Below are 21106 nucleotides of genomic sequence, written 5' to 3'. Positions count from 1 at the left end.
CTCAGACTCTACAGGCCTTAGTTAACATCTTAATTTTTCAAGTTCATGACCCCACAGTTAGAAAAAGACTAATCAGACTTCTGGAACAATGTCCTTTGGATAGACCAGATCGAAGTGGAGATGTTTGGCTATAATGCACAGCACCACATTTGGTGAAATCCAACCACAGCATACCCATACCTACTGCCAAGCACGGTGGTGGAGGGATGGTGATTTGGGCTTGTTTTGCAGCCATGGAATCCAAGACCAAAGTATTCTAGAGTCAAATGTCAGAGTTGGGTCGTGCACGGACAATGATGTGAAGCACAGCAACAAACCTGTGAAAGAAATACTGAAAAAAAAGAGAAAAACCCATCCATTGATGAGAGCGTCGCCGATTTTGAAATGCTTTGGCAGGACCTTGAGAGAGCTGTGCATAAAACCAAACAATTGGTGAACTGAAGAGAGGTTGTATTGAAGAGTGGGACAAAATTCCTCTGCAACAATGTGAGAGTCACACAAAAAATGATTTCTTTAGATTATCTAAAGATGGTTGTACAAGCTCTTGGATCATCAAGTGTACTTCAGTTTCACAGGACAGCACAGTCTTATACACAAGACTATGTTATATATATGAATTTGCAGCTTGTCTGGAGTACTGCGTTTACTGCTTTCTTTGTAAGCCATGAAAATGTGGTGTTGAGCCCAGATTTGAAATCCAGTGACCCTGAAAGTGAAATGGCAAACCAGAATTGTGCCTTCACTCATTTTATTGTTTACAACTGAGCTTTTCCTACAGTGACGGTTTCCCAGTGTGGAGCGGTGTAGTTCCTGCAGAACTCAGGCAGAGGAGGCCAGAGCACTCAGAAAATATGTGCTGCATCTCAGCAGTATTAACATTTATGATATGTAAAGCTTAAGTGAGTTGTGTGTGTGTGTGTGTGTGTGTGTGTTAATATGGTAAATATGTAGCCCAAGGATGACACACATTCATTGTGTAGGAAATTTGCATTTAAATTCTTCATGCCAAGCTTTAAATAAACTCCCTGTTAAAAGCAGATTCAAAGTTGAGCTTCCCAAAATAAGAGAACGTGACATTTCACTTACCTGGACCATGATTCAGGGATGTGAATAGGTTTGGTTTTATTACCCAGGCACCATTACCATGGATCATCTACACTTGTAACTAACAGCAGCCTTCGTTACATGCATATGAAATCAGTCACTGACATTTGTGTGTGCTTGTGTGGTTTCTTCTGTTCTTTTATTTCATGATAAAATAAAACATTTATTTTTGAACCAGCCCTTTAACATGACTCATTTCTTGAAATACAAGGGGAGCCAGAGTATTTTGGGCCTTCTCTGGCCATACACACATGCACGGACAAACCTCAAAGCAGTTTTACAAACGTTACCAGTGCGTGGCGAGGTTGGATGACTTTCTGGCTTATTAGTCATTTCTCTTTAAATCCAACCAGTCAGTGTAACCTGAATCTGTTGGCACAACCAGTGGTAGGTCTTCACCCTCAGCTCTGGTCATAGTTTGTCCTTTTCTTAATGATGCACCATTCAGATCACACACTTGGTTAATCGTCTGCACCTGGCAGGGTTTGGATGTTTTGCTCAAGGGCACTTCAGAAGGGCTCACACGTGTGGTTTTGATGCAGTCCTCCAAGAGGAAGGCTGTTCAGTTCAAAATTTAAGGTTCCAGGCTTAGGCTTCCAACCACCAGCAACAGCAAAACGGTGATGCTTGGGGGACTCGGGGGATTGGTACCCTTACCTGTCGATGCTTCCAGTGAAGGTGCTGGAATTCCAGTACCAGCTGTGCTACTCCCACTAAATTCTGTCACAGAGGCACGTTTTGTTGCAGCAGTTGTTGTAGTCTCTGTTACACCTCCAGCATTTGCTTCCAGTGTTCCTCCAAGAGACACTCCATCTTTGGGAGACTGCAGGTCTAAGACATCCTGGTCTTCTGTCTTATACCACTGGCACTGGAAGTCTTTCTTCCAGGTTTCAGCTGGATCCGGTTCAGCTGTCTTAGTGTCTGTGTCCGGCAGATCCGTGGCTTTCGCTGCCTCCACCTGAGACTGATGGCAGAAAATTATGTTATCAGTAACAAACACTACTATATTTACTCTCACAGGAAATATTGCAGTTTTTTGGAGTATTAGTCTAAAGTTTTCTGCACTTTAAGAACTACTCAACAAACCTTGACACCTTCTCCACACTTTTCTCTTCCCAATGATGGAAAGAGAAAAGTGTGGAGAAGGAGAGAAACTGATCGGACAGCGCATCATAGTGCAAATAGACAATGACCCATAGCGTCCTGCAAAATCAACCCAAGAGTTTCTAAAGGCAAAGAAATGGGACATTCTTTAAGCAACAGGTCAGTCAACTGATCTCAAGCCAACAGAGCGTGATTTTCAGCGACGGAGGAATAAACTGAATACAGACAGTCTAAAACAAGCAGCAGTGGAAGATGACTGCAGTAAAAAGATAACAGCATCTCAAGGGAGGAATCCCAGCGCTGGGTAATGTACATGGATTTTAGTATTCAGACTCCAACTGATTTTCATCCAAGTGTTAAAAACAATCATTAATATAATATTTAAAATTACATTAGTCTAACCTTTTGATTTAGATCCTCTGAAAATGGGGGCTATACATAAAAACAGCTGTGCTTCATATTAATGAAGTTAATGCAAAATTTTTCGAAAACCCTTGAACTAAAGCTGAAAGTCTACACTTCAATCACATGTTGATTGTTTGATTTAAAATCCAATGTTATGGTGAGCAGAGGAAAAACTACAAAAAAGCATCATTGCCATTAGGTGTATGCACCTAACCGTGTGTACTGAGTGTTGTGAAATCCTGATCTAGTCATTTACAGAAATATAACACGGTGTTCCTGCTGTGGAGGATCAGACTCCACTGCATCCACCTCCTTTGCATCTTAGCTGCCGTCTTCTTGTCTGTTGAACACAGAATATCCTCAAGCGGTCAAACTCCCTGCTGTTTTTGTTCCCTCTGAGATTAGTTTATATTCCCCCTGATAAAGCATACCTGGTTTACTTTAAAATTTTCTTCTTCAAAATTAGCTTTTATGTTTCCAACTTTTCAAACATGCAGCAGGTTAGGAGCGTGCATCACTGCGTCCCTGTAAACTACAGTAAGCAGACTTTGTGAATCAGTTGTAGAAATCTAGGTTTTATTATATAGCCTCTGGTACCACAATGTGTTTGTCAGCCTTCTCCACAAACATGATTTCACTGCGACTACTACATAGTTCATTCCTGACATGCAGGAAGCTGAAGTTTAAATGGCTTTAAATAGTATTTTCTCACCTTTTCAGCCACTGTGGATGGAGGTGGGAGATGGAGATAGGCAGAGCTTTCTGGATTTTGACGGACACATCTACCTCTTCCTTGACAAAGGGAGGCTGAGCAGAGTCGAGCTGCTGTGGTAACGTTGATGGAGTAGGGTCCCAGGACCTTACGGACAAACTCAGCCAGTTCCTGGCACTCTCTCTGGAAAAAGAGAGGCAGTTTGATGTAAACAGGAAAATGGACGAAACTCTCTTAAAGTTTCCTTTATGAAGTTAAGCGTTGTAGCAGACCACAAAAGTTGTAATGCAAACATAAAAATATATGGGAGGCGAGGAGACCAGTTGCCGGAGAGGAATGTTGTCTTATTCGTGTCTGATTTAGGGTTGTAGCTCCAATCACTAATGCACCCCCATACTTTGATATACCTTTATTAGTCCCACATTAGTCTTCCAGCCAACTCAGGTGGCCTTGCATAGAATGGGAAGAACAGTCTAAACACAGTCCATTATCAGGGTGTTGTTGTTCAGCTCCAGCCTTGAGACCGCAGCTGGCGCCAAAGGGGTATCCGTATGAAGTGATGGTGGTTTTTACGTTAGTGCGAACAGCTCATGAATTTCAAAGCTGTTCTAACAGTCCGACACTGGTCTCTCAATCTCCCGTTGGAGAGCCGCGAGCTTCTCCATGATGTTATCAAACTTACACTCCGTGATGTTGTCATTCTTGTGCTCAAAGAGCCGATTCTGAGAACTCACGACTGCAGTGAGCTTCTCCAAGATGTCATCCAATTTGCGCTCAGAGGTGTTATTTCGAGCGAGCCCCTCCAAGATGTAATCCAGTTTGCACTCAGAGGTCTTATTCTGAGTATTCACGGCAGCCGTAAGCTTCTCCAAGATCTTATCTGTGCTGACTCAATAAGCCCATTTTGAGAAACTCACGCCTCGTCCCATCGTTTCAGTCCCAGCGGGCAGCCTTGTGGGGGTTTGAACAGCCGGTTCCGCTCTCTTAATTCTTCGATAAGTCAGGGCCAAGCCAGCTCCGATCAGCAAGAACCTTGTTATCATGGTTCCGAATAGGTAGATATCTTCAGCACTCAGGCTCACCCAAGCCCAAACTTCTCATTGAGAAAGGGGTGTCAATTGCATTCAGGGACCAGTTGATCAAATCCATAATTCTCTTGTAGGTTTTAGAGAACAGACTGTGAGAGAGTGTTCCAGGGAAAAGTAATACAAAAAACACGAGACTAGACAAGGACACAAGAGGCTAAGCAGGGAAGCTAAGGGAGGGGAGGAGAGGAGAAAAGTGCGACCGCCTTCGTCAAGAGCAAGAGCAGAATTTTGATACCATCAGGGATGCAGGCTTTTGAACTGAGTGCTGATCACAAGTTGAATTGTTCTGCTTATTTTCATTCCCGAGGACAGAAGCCATTTTTTCTACACAGATTTTCGATTCCTCTGACCACAGAAGAGTTTTTCACTTTCCCTCAGTCCATTTTAAATGAGCTTTGGCCCGGAGAGGATATGTGGATTGTGCTCACATATCTCTTTAACCTGGATTTGTAGATGGCCGGGTGAGCTGTGTTCACGGACGATGATTTCTGGAAGTGTTCTTGAGCCCATGCGCTGATTTCCATGACAGAATCGAGCCTGTTTGTAATTCAGGGTTGTGTGAGGGCCCAAATATTATGACCATCCAGTACTGATGTTTGGTCTTGTCCCTTCCACCCACACATTTCTCAAAGTTTTTGGACTCTTTTTGATGATATTATGTACTGTAGATGATTCGATACTAAAAGTCTTCACAGTTTTATGCTGTGGAATGTTTTCCACCTCTCTAAGACCTAAGATGCTCTTTTTATACCCAATCACGTTACTGACCTGTGGCCAGTTTACCTAATTAACCTAATGTTTCCCTTTTCTAGACGTTTGCTGCCCTCACCCCTGCCATCACATTTAAACTGAGCCAATGTTTTTTTTTAAATTTCCACAGTTTGACATATTTTTATGTTCTACTGAAGTAAAATATGGGTTTATGAAATTTGCAAATCACTGTTTTCTGTTTATTTATATTTCACACAGTGTCCCACATTTTTCAGAAGTAATGAGGGTGCAGAGCATGCTGTGGTCTTTATGCACAGTGTGTACCTCTGTTTTAGTCTCACTTCTCTCCCACACGACAACTCCTGCTGTTCCCATGGCAGCACTTTCTCCTACGCTGCTGACCAGATCAGCCTGTAACAAAAAGACGAAGAAAATGTGCAATAAATTAAGCCATGAAAGGTCAATACAATGGCTTTGTAATATTCAGTGTATATTACAGTGGAACTATCTGTTTATTAAGCCATGAATCATAATCCCATAAGGAAGCTGTGAAGCAACAGAAAAACACATTTTCTGAGATTACATTTTAAACTGGAATATGTCACTGGAATTAACTTCTGCACTTCATCTGTTTATGTTTTGCTTGACTATTTAAGTAAAATATGTTTGCTGTGCACTACAAGTGTATATCATTGTATCTTATGTCTTACCTGTGATAAAAAAGTGTTAGTTGAGGCATAAACACTCTTAACAAGAGGAAATACTGGAAGGTCAAACTCTGCCCCGCTTGCAGAAGATATTCGTAGTGCTTCCTTTATTTGACTGGATAAAAAAAGTCTGGCTCCAGGTGTCCCACTCTATAAAAAAGCAAACATAATGCACACACTTTTAACAGAAATAAACGGTGTCATCTTGTGGTGATCAAAGCTCCTTTTCCAGGTTTCTTCTTGACATGGACATGTGTTTACTGTGCAGCGTTTTAGAATTGAAATTGGTTGGTCTTTGTCAAATGCAAAAACACTCAGGTTTTTTTGGCTCTTCTCGGTACTGTATCTCTGAGCTCACAGAGATGTTGGCATGCATTAACTCTGACAGGTAAAAGGTTTCAAACCAGACGTGACCTTCTTCTTTTTTTGGTTTTACACTAGGAGCTGCCTTTCTATAGTCGGGTAGATTTTGACAGCCCAAGAAGTGAAACTGAGCTGGAGAACAGTTTTTGGGACTTGTTCTCTTCTCCCTAGTTTTCCCTCTGCTTGTCTGACAGACAAGCTGAAGTACACATGACAGTGATTAGGTTTTCAGTGCTCCCTAAACACAATGTTTTCTATTATCATAGTTTTATCATACAAATAAAGGTGGGTCATAATAGCAATACATAATAGCAATTACAAGCAAATAAAACTGTTCACTTAAAACATACACGTGGAAAAGTTACTGACCTGCAGCTTCTCCAGGGTGAGGAGAGGGTAGAGGGCAGAGCTTCGTTTCCATAGCCATGAAAGCTCATCATTAAGAGCCATCTCTGCAGGGGGGCACTGGCCGGTGTAATTGGCTAACATGGTTTGAGTTGGGTCGCTATTGTAGCAGCTAGGGTAAGGGGAAAAGCCCCATAATGCTTTGGGTCTTAACCTTTTGACCTCCCGTAGAGTCTCCATCATTACTGACTGGGCTGCTGCCTCGAAGTCCACCTGTGAAAACATGAGCAGATCTTTATGTCTTTTAAGGGGAAATTTCTGTTTTGTGGTCTAAAAAGACTTTGGGCACGTCATCATCCCGACACATTTTATTTGATGATAAACAACAAAATACAACACAAGATGACAGAAATGTACAAGCAGGTCTTATCAGCTCAATGAACAGGACTTCTTGGCAGTATCAGCAGTATTTTTTTGACACTTTGTTACTAGTAGTCTTTTACAAAAGCACATAATTTATTTCCATTTTCTTAGTTGTATCTATGAAAAATGCCAAATATAACACAGTTTGAGAGACATGAAGTTGTACTTTTGCACCAGCAAGGTGATTCCTAAACTGTTATTGGAATAAAACTTGGTATATGTTAGCCTTGTGTGCAGTGTGTCCTTAACACATTTGAGGATTTGGGGTTTGGTTTTTTTTAGCCACACAGTATCATCTAGACAGCATCTAATTGGCACCAGGTTTATTTTTGAGTGTGATAATGATTCCAAACACACTGCCAATACAGTAAAAGCTTGGATGGATAGAAAAGTACACAATGGAACACTACAGTTGATAGACTAGCCTCCCCAGAAGAAGCCAACCCATATGGAAAAGAAATAGCAAAAGCATATATGATTTACTCATGAAAGTGGCCACTTTCTCATTACTTTCATATATTTTTTAGTAAGTATACAAAACATACAAGTTTCATTATATAATTTTTCAAGGGATCTTATATGTGTTTTCACTCTTGTATGCTTTTCATACAAGTTTCATACAAGACAGATAAAAACTTTATAAGATTTATATATATCTTTTCCATATGGGAATGCACTGATAAACACAACTCATCTGCGACACATTTCTTTGCAATAGGGGATTCGACACAGCTGGTTGCTTATATTCCTGTGTAAAAGCTTGGTCACTGAGCGCCTCTGTCATTTTGCAATTTAAATTACTTTCCTGCAGCAACTATGAATTTCTGAATTTCTGTTTCAAATCTATGAGGTTCTGTCTGGACTGAATGCAAGTAGTTAATGTAAATTTCTGTTTAATATGAATTTCTTTGTATGTACATTGTAGTTTTGGTTGTGCTGCAGTTACCAGCCACTGTTTACCCAGTAGAACTATAATGTTACAGGAAGAGACCTACAACAGATCAAAATCAATATATATATATTTAAATACATTACCTTAAAATAATTTATTAAGAGTTTACTACAAATAGTTGATACTATAATTTGATTGACATTTTATTAGCAATATTCTCTGCCTTTACTAAAATGCCTCTTACCATGCTGGCCTTGATAGTACACCAAATACATCTGAAATCTCTTTAGCAGTTTTATTACATAAATACAACTGCTTAGAGTTGCTAAGTGTGAATATGTGGTTAAAATATCTTATTTACACCTATTTATGTTCACACAAATTGTCTAAATTAATGCAAGTTGTGTATTTTCTAAGGCCAGGCTGAGGTTTAAATGATAATCTCTCTGCTACAAAATGATGCCAAGGATCACTTTGTCCAAGTGAGTCATCACATAAAATACACTCACGAGATAAGTACCAAATTTTCAGTCTGACTTTCTTCTACATTTTCCTTCCTCACATTTCCTCATCGTCTTTCTCTTTATAGTTTATTACACTGTTACTTTAAAATATTGCCTGCTTAATGATGCAACTTTGGTGTGATAACCAAAAGCAAAATAGACCATAGTGGGGCTTTTAGTAGCAGTATTTCTTTTGAATTTTTCATCAAACATTTTTTCTTAAAACAAAGTTGGCTTCTTCCCAGTTTGCCCTGAACTTTAAAATGAACTCATCTTAGCATTTTTACCTTTTCACCATCTTTTCTTCGTGCCATAGTGGCTCTTTATTTCTACCACCTTGGACTTTCCTTACCTTTGACCACTTCTCCACTTCTGCAGGGGTCCAGTTAGGAAAAAAACCCTTGAGCAGTTTCTTTGATGCCTCCACATATAACGCTTGCTTCTCTCGACTCCGCGACCACTGAGGGACCCACTCACCCCAACGCAGTACCCCCAGACCAAGGTACCTTGGGGCAGGTAAAGCTTCCTCTAAGTCCTGCTTCATCTTCTGGAGGTGAGTTTCCAGCCGTGTGTGCTGTGGTAGTCCCCCATTTATTGGCGTGTCTATATCTACAAAGTAAGGGTAGTTCCCCAATGTATCTTCATAAAAGACAGCTACACGGCTGTCCCGTTCCATCCCGAAAGAGCCGGGATCTGGCCGACCAGAGCAGGAAGAATCAGGGATACCCCAGAAGATAATAAAAGGCTGTCCAGACAGGAGAGGGGGGAAGGTTGGCCGCGGTGGAGCAGCTGTACAGATGCCAGCAAAGGCAGCAATCATGAGGAAAAAGAGAGCTGATAAAGAAGCAGAGTGAGTTCTGAGATGGTAAAGTTTCAGTTTTGGTTTTGGCTGTGGGTCTTGATGAGACCGAGGCTCAGTCCACGCCATTGAAGCAGTTCCCTCTCAGGTTCTCGTCTCCTTGAGCCCCTCACAGCAAATCATGTTCCTGGAAAACACAAAGCAGGAGTTAAACTTTATTCTATAAAGAGATGCAGTTGCTAAACAATGTCACCATCAAGTTGTATGCAGCAAGTGATGAACAAGTTATTTGTTGTCAGTTAGTTGTTGAAGGTCATTTGAGCTCATTAGAGCAACTTGAAACATTAAGAATGGTCACTGGGGAATAACCTGTCCCAGATATCTGTGGATCTTAAACATGCATGTAAACATTCGAATTGGCTTTCCACTTGTTTGATGATGCCCTCATGGTGCACTTTACACATTTGCTTGAGCTCAAGAATACTCACCACATGTTGGTGAGAGACACTAAACATAACTTCTATTTTACAAGGAAAGTCCAGAAGGAAAGAAACCCACCACCCATGACCAGATGTGCTCATTGACACTGCATCTTCTCAGGACTGTAACTGGCTTGATGGCCATCTTTTTTTGCAGTTGTGTTCATTTTGTTGCAACAGTTAGGATGGGAAACTTTGATCTTATTTGTTAATACATAAGCTTTGCTGATTGCATTTAATAACCAGTACTGATTATTATCAGTCAGAAATGCTGAAAAGGCTTTTTAAGGTCTAAATGGTAAAATTTAGATTTCATGTATCAGTCACATTGTACAAAACCCGCTCTTCTTCTTTTACACTGACAAAATGCCCAATGACTAACAGCACAGTAAAATACATTGTTTCATAGATACATTTTCTGGGTTGCAGGGTTTCAAGCAGTCCAAGCAGAGATGTCTAGATGTCCCTCTCCTTTGCCACCTACTCCATTTTGACTGGAACGACAACGAGGAGTTTGCATAATCATGTCTCCCGGCTCTGCCTTGGGGATTCCTGCCAGTAGGATTCCCAAAAACACACACACTAAGGAGGTGCTCAGGAAGCATCTTAATCAGATGTCTGGACCACCTCAGCTGCCTACTATTGGTTTGAGTCCCCGTGAATGACTGAGCTTCTCACCCTACCTCCAAGGGAGACCCAGGAAGAACCTCATTTTCACCGGTTGTGTCTGTATTATATTGGTCACTACCCAGAGCTGTCGTTCATTGGTGTGGAAAGGAACGTATAGGTCAACCAGTAAATGGATAACTTCGCTTCACATTCAGTTCCTTCCAGTACAGCACTGCTGCAGACGTTGCACCAATCTGTTATCAGTCTCCCACAACCTTCTTTACTCCCATGTGAACAACACCCCAAGGTACTACTCTTCCACTCGGGCCAGCAACTCAATCAACCCAGAGGGGGGACTCCACCTTTTTCTGGCTGAGATCCATGGCCTCTGACTTGGAAGTGCTAATTCTCATCTCAGCTGCAAACCACCCCAGTGCAAGCTGGAGGTCACGGCTTGCTGGAGCCCTCAAAAACCATTGCAACAAGCAGGCACAAGATCCTGAGACCAACAGGTCACATCTGTAACCCACTGTTGCTCTCAGAAAGAGACCTCAATCAAACCCATAGCCTCTTTTGATATTTCTACTGCAAGCTTAATACAGCTCTTTTTGATTAATCTGATTAACCCCCTGAAATCCTGAAGGTGCACAACACACAAACACACATGGCACCAGTGGTTTACGCTGAGTAGTTGAGAATCTTGTTAGGTTACAAGAGTGTTTGGTTCTGAGAGAGTAGATAAGAAGTTTCAAATATTTATTTCACCCTTAAATTCATTGATGCTATAAACACTTTTAAATAGTTTTGCTATCTTTAACATGGAGTAAAATATTTTTTTTTTCATTTTTAACACTCTTTTCCTTAACCCCTGGAGGGTCTTGGGTCGATTTGTGGCTCTAAGACCAATAGTGTATGCATTTTTCTAAGACCCTCCAGGGGTTAAAGTAACTTTATGAGTCACATTTTAATTTCTATTCAGTGTGACCACTGTGTGACTCACTCGGCTAATTTGGATCATAATGAAGTGCTAATATATGCACCAAATTATCCCGTCAGTTCAGATAGCTAGAGAAAACTGAGGGGGAAAATAGGAGAAAATTCAAGTCTAGTTAGTGTAGGACCACATTTAAGCATATGTTTGCCTCTCAGCCTTTAAAGATTTTTTTTTTTTTGTTGTGGGACACTTTGTTTTAGATTAACACAATTCAAAGCGGCACAAGAGGTACTGCTTTTGCTTCCTGCCAGTGAATGTGCATGAAGTTTTGGATTGTTTGAGTAATTACTATAAGAATATAGTGATTAAAAGTCTAAACTGGGGTGAGTGAGTGGCTTGCTCAGGAATAATGAACTATGAATGCCCGGGTATCCTTTTACATTTCTGTAGAAAAGGAGGGGAGAGCAAGATCTCTTGCAGCTTCTTGTTAAAACAAAAACAAAACACACACACACAAACTAGAAAATAGAGAACTGTCCATGGAAACAATTGTCCAATTGGGAGGGAGAGACACTGTTGTTGTACTCTGAAGGAGTGTTGTTCAGCAGGCAGCGCAAGATATGAGCTAATAAGAACTGAAAACAGCACTTGTGTTGCTTTTTTGTGTAGGCAGAAAAACTGATAATGGAGGGAGACTCTGCATTGCTAAAAGTGGCAGAGGAATACTTCTGCTGTGACACCATAGCATCATTATCTGTGTGAACTGACACAGATATGCACCAAGATCTGCTCACGATATAAATACAAAATATAAATTTTTAATGGGGGTAAAGATGCCAGGCAAACTGTCTATTAAATTGGTAGCATGCAGAGATATGTGACTTTAGACAATATCACTGCATCTGTGCCCTAGCATAAGGAGTGGATATATTACACGTTGTTTTTGGTTTGTTTTTTTTGACATTTTAAATCATCAAATTTTTGCCTCCAAACCCTCGTCTTGGACCAGGACCGACATGCCAGCGGTGGATTTGTCTGTGAATCTATGTCCACTCAGTAGGTAGAGACTTCACACAAGGTAGCCATACCCTAAAGCGTACCCTGCTTTATGGTCAATTTTACTATAAATTGGAGTATAATTTACTAAATTAAAATGATGCTGTGTTCAACAAGATTTGAGGCTGTTACAGTATTAAATAAATTAAGAAGTGGAGCCATTTTTTCCTCATAGATTTCTTGGAGCCAGGGGTTTCTTACACATTAGCACATTAGCACACTCATCACACCAAGAAGCAGTGTTTATCTTTTATATACAGTGCATATATACAGAGCATTGGGCATGGATACTGGGAACTTGAGATTTCCAATACTGGAACTGTTTGTCTGTGGAAACCCATGCTATAAAGTTTTTGTATGATGTTAATGCCAAAGGACATGAGCGATGCAGTTATTGAGTCAGCAGAGCACTCGTGACTTTTATGCATTATGCACCTCAGCACTCAGTGACCCCCACACTTTACATGGACCCTCACTTTGTGGGTGACTTACTGTAATTCCTAAATGCCTCTAATTTGCAATAATACCACTTACAGTTGATTATGGAATATCTAGTAGCACTTAGGAACAAACCATTACTACACAAATGTTCGTAAAGACAGACTGCATGGCTAGATGATTTTTATAAACCTGTTGCCATGAGACTGAAAGCACATGAATTCAAGAATTAGGACATGTGGCCCAATACCTTTTGTCCATTTAGTGCATGTCTCTGCAGAATTGTTTTCTTTTTATGCATTTATGCTGATCCTACTGAGATACGGCACCTCTTCTGCCAGAGGTTGTGGTCAAGGTAGGGAGAAAACCATTTATCCAGTGGAGCTCTTGGAATAAAAGAAAAATATTGTTTGGTCTTTAGGAGCAGTGAATTGTACTGGTACACAGTAACATGTTCTGGCAGCTGTACAGTTTAAAAACTGCAAAGCAACCTGACAGACTGTGTGCACATAAATAATAACGAATAGGGCTAATCTTTCTAATCTTAAAAGTACGACGGCTCTTAAACAAACATAAAAGCCTTCAGGAGCCCATTAGTATGTATAACAAAGGTAAGCGTGTCATCTAGCTGGATGTTAGGCCTTTTGTAAGAGGTAATCCTCTCGAAACGAGTGCCATCCTTTTACAGTTTAAATCTAAATTAACAAGAGAAATCTGCAATAACTTAAAGGAAGTTTGTCAGTTTTACTTCACTTTATCAAATTGTGTCCAATTCCTCTGTGTTAACAAGGGCTTGTTGCATTCTTGTGCTTTCCAGACGTTATCTTTTTTTTTTTTTTTGTTCACCAGGTGCTTGTCACATTTTGGTGAAAAATGTTCTAACAATTGCTTGTTAGCAGTGGCAACTCTTCTCGGGAGCACAGATAGCTGCATACTCTCTAACAAGCCATTAAAAAGGGAAATGTCCCACTATTTGAGTGCCTGCTGGGGACTAAGTAGAATTTTAAATGCCACCAGCTTCCCGCAACATTTAATATGCTGCTTGCAAATAAATGCATAAGGATGTCACAGCATCCACTGCCCTCAATACTTCTATACATCTGGTGGTTTTAATTGTCGATACATTTGATCGACTTAGCCAATAAGAAACGTGAAATTAACATAACAAAACTGGAGCGTGAGGTATGGCTGTCCGTCAGGTAATGTCTGCACACACCCCCGTTTGAACAAATAACACAAAGTACAGTGTTTGCACAGCTATGATAGAAAGCTACACTATATGCATTTGTGAAAAACATAGAAAACACTAATGTATTTTTAAACAGCAACTTAACATCTTATCCCATCTCAGATGAGCCAGTTTCGAGAACATTTCCTGCTTAACTATCTCAGATTTGCATAAAAATGTAATGTTGATAAATGTTAACATTTATAAAGATTGCTGTGGAATTTTAGATTCACATCAAATTATTTTAAAGATTCAAGCCTTCCTCTGCGCATTGAAATCGGAGAGTGAATGTGAATATCTCAAAAAAGTGTTAAAGCCTGAACATTTCAGCTATCTTTCTTATCATCAAAATGAATCAATGCCTTCCTGATTAAAAATAAAAAATAAAAAAAATCCAGCACTCAAAGTCACATACAATACTTGAGCATACATAATTAAAGTGGCATTTGTGACAAACTTGTAATGATATATAAAGAAATTACACAATACTGTAAAATAAAGCTTATAGAATACTTTCGTTGTGACAAAAAAGAAGAAAATGCCATTTTCATTCAACTTTCAAGATGGTCATTCCATCGTGAACCATCGAATTTTTTTAATGTTTTTTGTTAAACCATCTTTGATTTCCCTTTTTATGATCCAAGGTTTGGACAGTTTCACAGAAATCGTTACGGCCGAGCAGAAGGCTTGGTTAACTTCAGACAGAATGAATCATTTATATGAATTCATCATATTCCTGCTTTAGTACAAGGTATTCAAGTCATTTCATTGATTTAATGTAAACTAAACTGCGTGGCCAAAAAATAAAAAAAATAGAAATCACCACTTGGATTTGAGATGAATAAGTTGGCTGGCTACAGATCATTTAACCCTAAGTGATGCGGTAAACAAGAATCATGTTGGAAAACATACCAAGGGATTGGACCTTAACAGCTGTGTTGCCTTAAGAAAACCACTTATCAGTCAGTGTGGTAGGACTTGACTTAAGCGGTCAAAGAAGTGCAGGAGACTGATGCTGTCCAGTGTAGCAAGTGATTTATTCACCATTTTGTGACCCAAACAATATTTACAAAGAAACAAATAAGAAACTCAACTCTATAATTAACTCAGTTCAAATAAACATAACTGAACTTAAATCAAGGGAAATTAAGGTCAAACTGCACACAGCTACACTGACCTGGTCCTCTCTCCTCAAACACCTGAGTTCTGCTTAAATAGTCCACTTAACCAAACGATTTCTCCTCTGGACTATTCCATTCAGTAGGTAAGATGAACATAACGATATTCAAACCTCCACTACTACTCTTTACTAGCAACATAAACTTTATGGTGTAATCAATACATATTACAACAATAAGTCTATTTCTCCATAAACACTCTAAAATCAACTTTATGAAATTACAAGAATTCTTCCCCTTCTGCACTTGGTCTCTTCCTGTGACCTCAGATTAACCCAGAAGCTGTAAAGCAGGAAGTAAAACTACATTTCCTCCTTTTGTTTCTGGAAGACAGGTAGGTAAGTTTAAACAATACAAATTAACAGTTGAAGTAAATAACAACTTAACAAACTCGTAGAAATTGATTTAAACCAAAGATGTTATATTATATAATCTGTAAAAGTGCAAAACATAAACATGTTTGCCTATTGCAGATTACATGTGAAATATGGTTAAATCAAAACAAGAATGTTAACTAAGAATATGGACAAATGGTGTTCTCACCCACTTTGTCACAGTCAGCCGGATTTGATAGGGTGCAACGGGAAAAGGTGATGTGGTCTGAGGAGTCCAGATTTTTCCTGTTCCAGTCTAGCTTCAGCAACAATATATGCTCAAAAAGTAAGTTGGCTGACTCTGAATACCGATTCTACAGGTGTGTCCATCAGTGGATTTTTGCTCTCCTGATGGCTTCTGCATGATCCAAGATGACAATAGCTGAATTCATTAGTCTCAAATTGCAAAAGAGTGCTTTAGGAGCATGAATCATCATGGTCTGACCACCCAGAATCCAGATCTTAATCCCATTAAAAGTCTTTGGGATGTACTAGAGAAGACTTTACTCTGTGCTTTTGATGAATCTTAGCTTCTAACTGCAGACACCTATAGTAAAATTTGCTAGAACCTCATATATTCCAAATATTTTCATAACAATTTGTGGGGTGCACTCTAAAATACAACCAAAGGTCTTTTAAAAGATGTGTCAGTGGTAAAAAGTGAAAGCATTTGCATTAAGTGATGTAATGTATATTTTACAGAATGAACTCCCAATCACATGTTATTGTTTCAAGGTATTTTAGTATTACAACGCTGGTCTCTAATTTATTTATTTATTTTTACCATAACCATAATCCAATAATACTCTATATAATCCTGTCTGTCTGCTAGTAGTGAGTGGTAAATGTGTTATCCAGCTAATCTGTCGTCAATAAGCCTTTGTTTATGTTAACTCTTCTGCTGTCTGGGATCCTGAACCCTCCACCTCTACAAGCAAGTAAAGGGCACTGCAGCTGTAAGGGTTACATGTACTGTTTGCCCCCAATGTGTCAGCTTTATATTACACAAAAGATTTGCACAGGAAAAAAAAAAGAAAATTAATGCTTTGTGTGTATGGGAGGTTGATTTCCTTTTAGTTGATAGTTATAGTTTACTTACACTGCTGTTTATTCATAAAAAGTTTCCTTTCTTTACTGGGTCTTTCAGCCACAATGGAGTTAATGAATTTATTATAAATCCATCATTTTCAGTGATTTTCTGATGTGTTTCTTGAGATTTTTTGATCTCACACTTCATTTGTCTGCTCGTGTCCCGTGAAAGCTATCATGCTGTGCCAATCACACAAGGAAATCTGTTATTTTTACCTGCTGAGACTCAGATTTGATCTTGTCATCATCAAATAGGTAAAAAAAATACAATTAAAAAAATGCACTTAATGAATAAACAATCCAAGACATAACAGCATAAAATATTAAATTTAGATTTCATTAGAAAGCCTGGCAACTGTAACTTGTTATCTATCTTTGGTACTGACTACTTCAAGTTGGCTACAGTTCAGTACAACAGACTGTCTGCATATTAGAAACTTGCTGTCCTTTTTACCTTTAATTTGGGGCTGCACTGTCCAGTCTGTCCTGGTGTGCTTTTGCTCAATGAAGACAAATACTGATATTAGTCAATACGGACAGGAAATCAGCCAAAACCACAGTAACAATTAAAAAACCCATTCATATGAAGCACTCAATTATTTATATGATGATAGTAATGACACACGTTGGGCAGGAAATCTAAAGGGTTAGAGCAGGGGTGGGCGATATATTTCCCCATAGGGCCACATGACAACCTGTGGCCCCTGGTGGGTGGGCACAGGTTGTCATGTTGTGGAAAGCCGCACTAATAAGCGGAACTCAATTCTGCTCAATACTAATTTGGTCTCTTTCTAAGCTTATGGATCCGGACTTCCACATTAGAGGTTAGAGAGTAGGAAACGACCTCAAGAAGGTGACACGCAATCTCTGAAGGTGAGCATTTTCCCCACTTATTATTAACCACGGATGTTGCCTAACGGTAGCCACTTAGTGTGGGGACTCACTCTAATGTGAGTCCTTCCTGGTAGATGCGAAACATTCAGAATGATTGCCGCTTTTGTTGGTGTCGTTGAGAGGCAGCTTGTTTGTGCGTACAAAAAATACAATTTGTATTCTAAAGGTCAAGTCACTTTTATTTACATTTATTTAAAACAGCAGAAGGTGACCCAAAGATGCATTGGCATTCCTGGTGTCCAAACCCCCAAAAGACAAATGGTGTTCTTTTGTGTTTACTCAGGTTTACCTCTGTTACTTATAACATGTATTCGCTTGGAGATCAAGGTGCTTTATTATGCACTAAAAACAAACAAACAAAAACCTTTAAATTAATACATTTTTTATAAGTTTAACAGCTAATCAAGAATTGCCTGAACTAATGACTACCGACTGAGAAGGCTTTTGTTCAGGAGTCATGCTACTTATTATTGCAATACAACACTCAAAATAAGAAAAAGATTTTAGAAAAGATTGTTATGCACTTAATGTTCCTCAAAACATCTTATTTTATTTTATAGCAATATCTATATATTTTCATAGGAAAAAAAAAAGAAATTTCATATTACACATCCGTTGCCCTTATTATTATAGTTATGGAAATGCAAACTGTCCAATGCAGTTCTGAATTTTTAGACATGCACTACAGGGGCACAATATCAAATAGTAATGTATAGAGTCATATATATATATATATATATATATATATATATATATATATATATATATATATGTTTGTTTGTTATATACAATAACAAAGCACACACGTGAATCACACACGTTGGATATAAAAAAATAAATATAAGATTAATGAAAACTTTAACATAGTTACTAATCAGCTATCAGGATATTTATTGTTAAAATACTCTGTAACAATTGAAAGTTCCCCAGTGACGACCTTGTACATCGTTAAATTGTATCAGTATTTACCAGCGTGACTACTGATATGCAGCATTCAATTATGGGTCTCTAAATAAAACTTTTGATATTCAAATACGTTAATAAATGCCCAAATCTGCTCCTGTCTGTTTACAGTATTATAAACCTTTAATACATTTTTTGTGCTTACATATTTGTCATATTTGTTGAAAGACTTTTAAACGACATCACAGAAGTTTTTTTTAATGTAACAATGATGACTACTCTACATTTATTCAAAGTTCTAGTGTGTAAAATGACAAAATATTATGCACATTATCGTGGATTCTCTAAGTGAATGGCATGTAACTCAGGTCTGCAGATTTTGTTTAAAAAAAATGTCTACAAAGACACTACTGCGGTGAAACCAACTACTGCTAAACTACATGTAACTTTTTACCTGATACCATCAACTTGTTGATATGGTAACTTGAGGCTAAAACATTGTTGCCCGCACCTCAAATACATGCTTTTGCTAAATGTATTTGCATTTTGGTTTAAATCATTCTTTTTTTTATGTTAAATAAATAAACTTACCAAACAAACTTACCAAGACAAACATTGTTCCCGTGTTTAGTCCTCACACACTGGACAATGTGAGAGTTTCTTCTTCCTGCTCTAAAATGTCTGATTCCTCCGTCTTCAGTTTTACTCCTTAACCTCCCATAGAGAAAAAACATGGAATCCCGCTGGATTTGCGATGGCATGGATGAGCTGTGCATGTATAACATGCAGCAAAAAAGTCTGACATCCAGAAGGGAGAGAGCGAGGAAGGGAGCAAAATTACAAAATTTCACAGCAAATCTGAAAGGAGAGAGACTATGTATCAGGATGAGGAAATAGAGGGTTGGAAAATCTAACAGAAAGGAAAAAAGAAAATAAAAGTGTTAAAAAAAATTCAGAAAGAGAGGCTAGACATTGACAGTGCGTTCGCCAGATAGAAAGATGCGTGGGCAGGAGTGTGTGTGTGAATGTGTGTGTGTGCGCGTGCATGTTTGACCTCGCCTTCACAGCCAACTTAAGCTTCCTTACTAAAAGTAAGCGGGGTCAGTGGCGTCCACGTCGACTCACATGACCAGTGACACCGACTGTAATCCCATAATCCCCTGCTCTACCGCTGCTGCTCTTGGCTGATTAAACACCCATGCTGTGGAGGATCACACCTGTCTTCCGTCTTTTCGTCCTCCCTCTTCATCCTTCCTATCTTCTCCTCTTCCTCTTCCCCTCAGTCACCTTTCGTGCTCTAACCTACCCTAAACACAATTTGTTTTGTTTAACTTCCTTTTAACTTCCCCTCTCCTCCTTTAGCCATCCCTCTGCTCCAGCTCGCTACCTCCCACCAAAATCCCTCTCTCCCTAATCTTGATTCTTCCACGTTTGACTCTGTTGTTCTATGCTTACCTCTGTTGATCCCTGTTTATCTAGGGTTCACAGGGAGACACCAGCTTTGTCTGGCTTGGTGTGATGCAGAAATAAACTACTGTATCCTCTTTCTCTATGTTTCTTCCTGTGCTCACGTGTGAAACGATGAGCAGAAAGTAGATAAACATCATTCAAGTACCCAAGGTGGGCAGGTATGTACAGACCCTGTCAACAACATTAATCCTCGACTGATAGTAGCAGCGTGATTATATGAACGCATATGAAAAGCCACTTTTAATCTAACTTGGGATAAATCATGCATCAGTGGACCGTCTTGTATTTGAGGCTGATTACATTTAAATGAAAAAACTGTGCATTTATATCCTCCAATTTTCCACATTCGTTCCTTTGTTTAGTCCTCTCTCCATCATCTTTTTCTTCATTGTCTTTTTTCTTTTTCCATTTTATCGCTTATATGTTTCTATCCCAACCCTTTATTTAGGCGCCATACCTTTCACATTCCATTTCTCTCTTTTTAGCTCCCTGTCATTTTTTTCCATTAGGGCTGTCACTGCACATAATAGCTAATAACCTGGTCAAAGAATACCACCTGTTCTCTCGTACTCCTTCTGTAAATTGCGCTTTCTTCTTGCTGTTGGTCTATAGATTTGTGTAGTCCCAGGCTCTGTTTCTTTTCATGCTGCACAAAGCGTTCTTAGAATATTTGAAACTTCCTTTTGCAATTCTTTTAGTTGCTTCATTTCATCCTCCCCTGCTCCTAATTTACCTCTCTTTGTTTATTTGTATAGGATAGGAATTGGTAGCCCTTAAATATTAGGTCTTAGTTTGGCTGGGTAAGCCAATATGGATAATTCAACTATAAAATTATTGGATTAGTAGGGAATTCTTCAACCGTTTAAATGTCTTTTAGTTGTTATTATTATATAATTCATACAATTTAAATGCAACTCCATTTATGATGAACACATTCTAAACGTATCAATAATTTACCACTGAGTTACAACTCTGAAAATACCATATATCGAATAATCTTTTATGTATGAGCGTTCATTCTGCATCTTGATTGTGAAGGCGTACTTTTGTGGAGTTCAGTGCATTGCTTACAGCATCTGATACATAGCTGCTCCTACATCTTATAACCTCTTTTGGTAATTCCCACTGAGGCCTTCTGCACTAAAAATTCCCGCATCGCGCTGTGGGGAGCTAAGGATAAAAGCATCCACCACATGCCATGCTGTGTATCTTTATCTCAGTATCTGCGCTGTATCTGTGTCACGTGCTTCTGCCTTTCTCAGTTCTCCGGTTGTTGTATCTCTTCTGCATGCTTCTGA

At 39.1% G+C, this 21106-nt stretch overlaps 1 protein-coding gene across 1 annotated transcript; it reads right to left on the bottom strand.

Annotated features, from left to right (window-relative positions):
* Positions 1-1238: 1238 nt before the first annotated feature.
* LOC146644921 (hyaluronidase-1) lies at positions 1239-9690 on the bottom strand. Its single transcript, XM_085394375.1, has 6 exons — positions 8710-9690; positions 6564-6812; positions 5835-5981; positions 5449-5535; positions 3326-3508; positions 1239-2068 (listed from the first exon to the last, which is right to left on the bottom strand). Exons 1-6 carry the CDS (start codon positions 9283-9285, stop codon positions 1679-1681), a joined length of 1632 nt encoding a protein of 543 aa, XP_085250501.1. The 5' UTR covers positions 9286-9690; the 3' UTR covers positions 1239-1678.
* Between the last annotated feature and the right edge of the window lie 11416 nt (positions 9691-21106).

This window comes from Rhamphochromis longiceps, linkage group LG20 (genome assembly GCF_057381845.1).
Source record: "Rhamphochromis longiceps isolate RC_006_pf linkage group LG20, R_longiceps_female_GT1.1, whole genome shotgun sequence".
NCBI lineage: Eukaryota > Metazoa > Chordata > Actinopteri > Cichliformes > Cichlidae > Rhamphochromis > Rhamphochromis longiceps.
This window is presented reverse-complemented; position numbering and strand designations above follow the sequence as displayed.

Bases quoted from the DNA above. Each gene is read 5' to 3' on its own strand.
- LOC146644921 (XM_085394375.1), bottom strand. From the start codon at position 9,285: ATGGCGTGGACTGAGCCTCGGTCTCATCAAGACCCACAGCCAAAACCA. The intron at 6,813-8,709 runs GTAAGGAAAGTC...ATGTTTTCACAG, and splicing joins AAGTGGAGAAGTGGTCAAAG to GTGGACTTCGAGGCAGCAGC. The intron at 5,982-6,563 runs GTCAGTAACTTT...GCTTTTTTATAG, and splicing joins TCACCCTGGAGAAGCTGCAG to AGTGGGACACCTGGAGCCAG.